We start from the raw sequence: 8,632 nt of genomic DNA on the forward strand, positions 1-8,632 counted from the left end.
GCAGTGTGATTTCAGCCATTATCATACTTCAGAGATTTCCCACAGGAGTTAACCTGAATTCATAAATCCGTATGAAATCCTCCTGCTCACAGAACAGCAATCTTAATATGTTTAGGGATACAAACCTTTTCTTCAGGAGGAAAGGGTAGGGTAAGATGAAAGAAATGCAGTTGTCCAGCTGGAACCCAAGTGAAGGCATTAGGACAGGACTTTCAGATCACACAGTCATTCAGATCCAACATTGGCACATATACACATGTAAAGCTGATTTTAAGGTCTGATTAGAGTGTTCAGTTTTGCAATTGTGCATCTCCATTTCAGTCCGTAAGGCCACACCTCATTTTCTTGATTTTTCACCTATAAAGCTGACATATAGCCTTTTTCTTTTTTCCCCACTCCCTTTTATATAAGATTTTTTTTCTTATATGCCTTCTGTCTCTAGCCATAACAGGCAGTTTGAGATGTATTTACTCTGAAACTGAGTAACATTATTGCACACCATAACTTCTCATGGATCTTGACAGACTGACAATTTGGAACCCCATGTTTTTTAAAACCTTCTGAAAATATTTAATAGATTCTTTTCCCAATTTTAATTATTCTGGCATTTTTCAAGTAGTGATTATTGTAGTTTTTTGTACCTCTAATTAGAGCAGATTTAAAAGATTAGAGATGATTCTTGCGTTAACCCTTAAATCTTGAACATATATTACTGAGCTGTCAGTCTGAAGCACTTCCCTACTGCAGTTGTGTGTTTTTAAGTTTCTCCTTTTTCAAGGAAAACACTAAAATATTTGTACTCATTCCTCTTCCCTTTTTTCAGTGACATCATCTATGCACCTGGATATAGCAAAGAACTTTTTTCAAACTGTCATTTCTTTTGGCATAAGCCAACATTTACTGATCTCATTTTTCTGGAATCCTTTTATATTTTTGTCCTCCCAATGAGAGCTTTTCCAATTCTGCTGTAAAACTGAAAAACCTCACAACTAACTATTGTAATTTCAATTATTAACAAAACAAATACATTGACAGTATTTTGAGCAGAGAGAGATCTGAATTCTAGGCCTTTTAAAATAATATATTGGACTTGGCCTTTATTTTCACTTTGTATGGAAGGCATATGAAAATGGATGTCAAAAATTACAAGCCTGCTTGCAGTCTCTATCTTTTATGTTTGAGGTGCTAGATGATAATTTAATAGAACATATTGATCCCCAAAGGTAAGAGTTAATTACGGTCAGTCTTGTGTTTTAGGAGGTTTGATGTCACTACTTTGCCCTTTCCAATTTCTTACTTGTATTGAGCTGGGGGGGCAGAAAGGGTGGCTGAATAATGATTATGGCAATACACCACCTATTTATGTTTTTCCACTATGTTAAACAAAATTAAAGCTAAATTGAAAAACAACGGCAACAAAGTGAATTTTCTATTTTTATTATAAGTGACTATTGTAAGATATTCAATTAGTTAATGACATATTTTACAATGGACTGAAATAGTTTAATTAACTTAAAAATCTGTTTATTATTTCTGATTCTCCTGCTCTCTGTTTGTTTAAAATGGAGCGGAAGGGGTTAGGGAAATGGCAAAAGTAGAACTAGAATGTTATAGTAAGCTGAAAAAAATGAAGGAAAAGTTAACACCAAAAATTTAATTTTGACTTCTGTATTTCTATCTTCCAGTTCTTCTTTCAGTATATGCTATTCCACATTATCTCTACAGTAAATTTGTAACATATATATGAATTCTGTTTGGCATTTTAACAAGACTTTTCAGATAAACTTCAATATTCGTCTTCCTAAAGTGATGAAATGGAATTTATTTGCATTGCAGCCTCTATACAATATTACTGAAGCTCCAATCAGATAGCTGATTTCATTTTCATCCAGTTGTGATACTATCATTGTTTGATTTTAGGTTTTTCACCACCGATGCCTACCAGCTTCTTTCCTCTCTTCTCCCTACCTGTTCTTAAATACTCTCTCCCCACCATGTCATTTAATTGAAAAATTTATGGGAAATAAGTAATTGATATGATGTGATGTACATTAGCAATAGTATGATTTAATTATTATTGACCAAAACCACAGTATGTAGTAAAACAAAGTACAGTTTCACTGAACATGTAGTTGTTTCTAAACCCCACGAAATTACATATTTTTAAAATAATATGAGTAGCCAGTATTGTGATCTGCATTCTCTCTGATTCTCTATGAACAAACTAGGTGTAGAGTACTTCACAGAATGCAGCATACAGTATCTGGGCAAGCCAATATGCATTAATGAAAATCAGTATATTAATTTTAAATGTATTTTGGATTTGATGAGTGGCCTCTATTTAAAAATACTCTTCTCTTGAAAATTTTGCAAAAACAAGTCACACACGAGCACATACCATTATGCTGCCTGCAGTTACAATCTGGCATCTGACCAACAAAGAATATATTAGTGGAAAAACAGTCCTCCTCTTGTACCTCACAAAGGCAAAATTATTTTTTTACTGGATGAGGCTATACACTGAGCAAAGTTCCATCCTCTGTCTTGTCAACCTGCAGTAGCATGAGAGCAGCACTGGAACTGCCAAGTGATCAGTCCTGGCACAGGGCTTCAAGCATTCAAAGGCGGCCTCTGTTCTTCATGTTCTCACTGAGCCAGTAAAATGCCCTCTAAGGAATTTTCACACCTCCTAACCAAATCTGAGTACACAGTTACATTAAAGACTTGGGGAATAAACAAACAATAGGAGATGCCCAGTGCTATTACCAAGCAAATAAGTAATTCCAAAATGCAGTCCTTCTTAGCCAATGAAGGTCAGATGTCTACTGCTGTGAGTAATTTTTGCAGTGCTTCAAGGCTGTTTGGGGCAATAGAAAACTAAGAATTCAGCAGTGCTCGTAATGACTTCCTGATCACATCAAAAGCGTCTTGGATTTCGCACTAGTGTGAGGATTCTAATGATGGTGTGGGCCTCTTCAATGTGGAAAAATAACTCATGGCATATACTGTACATTATAAAGGTTGTGTTTATAGAGAAAATATTGATGCATTTTAAATATTGCTTTTTCTAATAGGAAAGCTTACTCCTGAAAGGTAGAGCATATAACTGCTAAAGAGACTACATAATTCAAGGAAATATGGAAACTAAGGTCAAAACCTGGACAGTTCTGCGTGTTCAGTGATTTTTCATTGTAGCATGAGAAGCCAACATGCCAGATTGATTGAGATCTGAATATGGGTATCACCCACTCTTTCACTTCCAGGCATGTTGCTTTGCTGTCTGTGGTAGAAGCCTGACTCCTACCAAGTCATTATCAGGGATATATCATTTTTGCCTCCAGAAAGCTGAGCTCAAAGTGCTCATGTATGTATCATGATACACTGAGTTGTGCTACAGTTGTGCTGAACACTTAATAGTCTGGGTTGTGCTCCTCATTCAGACAGCTGACAAATAGCCTGAAATTAGGGCTTTCTTGGTCAAACTAGGATGTCTGGCAAAGCTACAAATAAATCAAGAGGACAGTCTGAGGAATTTGGATTTAAACTGTGGAATAAAAAAATTTCTTTCTCAGAAAATTACACCAATATGATAAAATTTATTTAGAAACAACATCAGTTAAAATGGTATCCTCTTTTTTACTTGTATGAGGTTTTAGTCTTACATAAATTTATGTTATGCTGTCTGGGTACCTGGATAATATAGTGTAGCTAATACCACTTAGCTACGTGAACAACAACAACAGCAAGAAAGAACTTCCTGCTCAGTGGTTTCTTTGCAGCTGGACACTGAAGGAAATCTCTGTATGTTTGGAGGAAATAGTGACTTGTTTCCCCTGGACATGACACACACTAGATATGCTATCTGAGAAGACAGTGGAGAAAAAATTATTTTGAAAAATTTATTTTGAAAAATGTATATAGACCATACTGTGAGAGTTCACTGACTACAGAATTCTGTCTGTAAACAATGGAAATTCAGCAAGTAAGTTCAGCGTAGATTTATTATGAGTGCTGTACAGTTACTACTTAGTTTCACGTTAAGACATCAAAAGCCATTTAAAATCTGAGAAATGTAATATATAATTTAAAAGTTAACTTAATGAAGGATCAAAACCACTAGAAGACCTAAACCATAAATCTGGTGAGAATGTCAGAGTCAGGACACAGTAGTTTATTTAGAGATCTTTAATTGGGGTTTTTCCACTCATAATTAAAAATAAATAAGTAAACTTATGTTTGAATTTCATGGATTTATAAGATCTTTGAGTCCATATAAGTTTGAGAGTAAAGCAGGATTAAAATACATTTGAAAAGAGGTTACCACAGTTTATTTGCATCTGTGTTTCCTGTCTAAAGTAACAGAATGAAACTATTTTGTAATGCACCTTCACATGGAAACTATTTAAGGTGAATCTGCAGTACTAGAAACATGCAGGAAATCCTGTCCATCCAAGACATGCTAAATAAATTGCTAAAAGGTCTTGGTTCTACATACTAAACTTATAGTAGAATTTTGATAATGCCTGTGTGGAAAAAAAAAAAAAAAAACCCAAAGAAAATATATAACCTAAACTTTTTCCACTGTGATGTTGGGATTCACTAATCACAGCAACTAATGTATAAACGAATATAAACATGGAAGATTCAAATCCACTTTACAAATATTACACATTTGAATGTTATACTTTTTATCACTGTGAATTTGAAATGCATTCACTGATGAAATATGGTCACTCCAGATGAAAGAAACAATAAAAATATTTTAGCATCCTGCAATATATCAATTAGGCTATAGGAAGCTTAGACAGTATTAAGAATGTTTGGAGGGAGTTATGTATTTTTAATTTAAATAATAGAGTTTCATTCTTTTCCCATTTCAGAAGTAATGAGAAATTAATTACATGAGAATATGCAAATAGATTTTAGTGGTCCTTACTACATGCAAAGGACAAAAAGCAACTTTTCTTTAGATAAATTTGTTATTTGTATCTAAAGACCTGCAAATAATTAAAGTAAATTTTGTGCCCAATAATAAAGGAAAAAACTGCTTTGTAGTGTATGATGTTCCTATTTCTAGTCCTGCAATCCTAAGATTTGAGCTTTAAATAGTGAGGCTCACTCTTATTTAAGCATTCATATTCGATTTCAGTTTCGATCTGATATTTGTAATTTGAATCAGAAAGTTCAATATTGAGAATTACGCTCTATTTCTGTCCTTTATTGTACAAAATGGTATGTGTACCTTACTCCTTATTTTCAGGTTCTTCATCATTAGGGTCTGATAAAGACTTCATTCTTGCTCTTTCACTCCTTCCTTCCCTCCCTCTCATTCTTATTTCTAGTGTGCTGCTTCTGTCTTCCGAGTCACAATGTGACTGATAAGTCTTTTCACAAATATACATTTATAATTAGAAAATATCAGTAATTATTGGGATACTTATTTTATATTTTGTTAGTCTAAACCTGATGTTTTCTTTAAGTCTCATTTTCCTCAATTTTGATTGTAATTTTTTCTGGAAGAGTAATAACTTGATGTGATCTTTCTTGTAAAATATCAGAAGATCTGGAATGTTGCCTGTATTTTTGCAATCCTTGCTCTGGGCTTTTTTTTCTTGATCAGTGGCTATAGAGTGTCTCCCTTTTTTTAGATAGATCTTTTTATGTATATCACTATTTAGTTATTTTTTACCTTTCTTAAACCTCAGGGTTATTTAATTCTTCAGTCTGGAGGAATTCCTAGGCCCCTGTTTCATAATTCTACTATGCATCACTTCTTTGCAAAACCACTTCATAATTCTCTTCCATGGAATATAAAATAATTTAAAAATACTAGTTCACATCTCGAACAATTCTGCACATATTCACAAGCTTTTCTTATCACTTTTCTACAGCATTTCATGCTAAACAGATCACTTTTGTATTATCTTATTAGGCTTTTCTGTAATGTTGATCCCTTTATATTTTCCCTCAAAACCAGCTGGTTTTCAATTGGAAGTATAAAGGCTTTCTTCTTCACAGCACGAGTGCAGAGTAGAAGTACAGAGTATTTGTACTACTATGGCATCTGCGTGATTTTGCTGAAAAAAGTACAGGTCACTGATAAATCCCAGAAAATGTGAAGTGTTGTGCCACTTAAAGTAACAAGTCTGGTAATGTCTTTTGTATGACTTTTCTTTGACAGATTCTGACAGATTCTTATGAGTAGCTTTTTTTATCACTTTAATTTAAAGGACTATCTTACTTTCAAAAATCAGCAAACTCATTGAAGGGCTTTTGCTTTTTTTTTTTTAAGTTAATTGATGAATTTGATCACCCCCTTTTAACATTGGTAAGAAGTAAAATCTCATTGAAGATCTAAGCCACATTGATCTTGCAGCACCAACTACTGTGGCCAAATAAGTAACCATTTCCAAAGACTGATCTGCATAATTCTTAAATGTTAGTGAGTTTCTAGCCATGCAAATGCATGATGATAGCATTATTCCTTTACCAAAATACAGACTGGTGAACTGCAGTCTCATTCCACAAGTGGTACGTCCCAACTGCCTTCATATACTTTCATAAGCATCTGTTAATATAATGTGCTATAACTTTTTCCCTATTACTTAGAGAAGCCAGGTTTGATATCATTTTTGTTACGTGTTATGCACCTGTAAGTTAATATGAGACAGTTCACAAAACTTAATTTGCAAACTATTCATTTTTCACAATAGTCTAAGTCAGTTATTTTAGGGTGGAAAATATATAAACAAATTAAAAATTTTCATGTCATGATTTTTAAAAGACAAAAGTGCATACTGCCATTTAAATTGAACTGTGTATGCTATGTCTAATTGTTTCTGTCATATAAATGCATTATAAATTATTCTTGGAACAAACGCTCTCGTCTTCTAAGAGAACATGCATAACTATTGTTGATGTGAGGGGCTACAGAGCCTTCTGCGCACATCCTGTAGGAGATGTTAATGCACGGTATCTGTTATAAACAGGCCTCTTCTGTTAGAAGAAGGAGCTGACTCAAAGAATCTGCTAGTCTTCCAAAGAAAACATCTGTTTTAAATATATTTGTTTGGATTCCAGTCAGCACACCTAGATCTTGCATAATTAGCTTAGACTACACAGTTCCCTTTTCAGAAGATATGTTTATATAAATAAGCCATGCATTTTTCATTAAGTAAATACTCCTCCCCCTCCCCCCCCCCTTTTTTAATTAGAAATTACAGCTTGTATTTTAACATATACTTTTGGAATGCAAAGACTGAGATACTTTTCCAACACAATTTTTTGTATGACATTCATTTTGCTGTATTTTGTATTGTGGAGAAGTGTCTTGCAGCCATCTCATTGGTATTTCAGTAAATGAGTGCATACATTTATAAAGATGCTTTTGATACCAGTAATTGATAATTTACTAAATCAAATGTGAATTTTGTACCTTTTACTACTTTTGATACTGACTATTTCTTTAAAAGTACATAGTAGACTTTTAAAAAATTAATCGTCATAGTAACTGTCCTAAGTTTACCCTTCTTAAAGATCTGATTAACTACAAATACATAAAATACAGTGTTTATTTCATCTTAAGCAGCTCCTTAGAAGAGACAAGAAGAAATGGAAACTCAGTTAGTGGTCCTTTCTCCGTTCACCTCATGCCATGCCATACCATGTGATTCTAGTGAACCAGAATCTCTTATCATACAGCTGTGCAACATTAAAAGAATTCTTTTCTAAAACTAATGAATTTGCATACCTTTGGTATTAAGATCAAACCTCTTGAACTTCCCAGGCATTCACAGCTGGGAATGAAATCTTTTACTTTAGGACAAATTCAGCCTGGAGTGACAATTTCATAATATATATTGCAGGTGTGCTGTATTACAGAGGGGCTGATGCTGGTATTTCAGGCTTAAAAGTAGCTTTTAGGCCATTTTTTGCAGTTCATACAACCCAGATGACACTCTTCATAGTCTGACCTGGTATTCTTTATATCATGTCTGATTTCAGGTCAGTTCTAGACCTGTGGAAACAAGAGTCATGCCTGGATTGAGTGTTTACATCTGGGGCAATGTCGGTTGGTTCTGAATGATCCTGAAGCCCCACTTATGCTCTTGCTGTACAGAATGATGTCTTGTGTGAGAAGAGCAGTTGCATGTTTGGTTTTTGCTTTTTCTTGCCATTTTCAGAAGTTCTCAAGCATAGGTGAAGAATGTTATCAATGATTCAGTGTGTTCCTTCTACCTGTGCATGTGATCGACTGAGAGAAGTTGGCTAAGTGTTGTGGGGAGTTTTAGTCTGAAATTAATTCATATTAATTATTTATATTTTTCAAAAGCTGTTGTATACAATAATGCTGCATACTAAGGAGACAATAATGTTGGCTGTTTACTTCCTTTCAATGTAACTTATGTGATAATAATGCAGATTTTGGTTGGTTGCTGTTCCGTAGGTGTTTACTCTGTTATGGATTGCTGACTGGATGGTGCACCACTTCTGGAAAAAAGGAAAAGATCCTGACAGTTTTTCTATCCCTTATCTTACTGCACTGGGAGATCTGCTTGGAACTGCCTTATTAGCTATAGGGTTTCATTTTCTGTGGCTCATAGGTGACAGAGATGGCGATGTCGGAGACTAA

The 8,632-nt window shown here is 34.2% G+C and overlaps 1 protein-coding gene across 1 annotated transcript in view; it reads left to right on the forward strand.

The window, feature by feature from the left end:
• SLC41A2 (solute carrier family 41 member 2) overlaps positions 1-8,632 on the forward strand; it is a 44,845-nt gene extending 36,213 nt beyond the window's left edge. The window contains exon 10 of the mRNA XM_010172098.1: positions 8,447-8,632. Coding sequence (XP_010170400.1) covers positions 8,447-8,632 — 186 coding nt within the window. The remainder of the gene's footprint in view (positions 1-8,446) is intronic.

The sequence above is a fragment of the Antrostomus carolinensis genome, unplaced genomic scaffold (assembly GCF_000700745.2).
Source record: "Antrostomus carolinensis isolate BGI_N321 unplaced genomic scaffold, ASM70074v2 scaffold3807, whole genome shotgun sequence".
Lineage (NCBI taxonomy): Eukaryota > Metazoa > Chordata > Aves > Caprimulgiformes > Caprimulgidae > Antrostomus > Antrostomus carolinensis.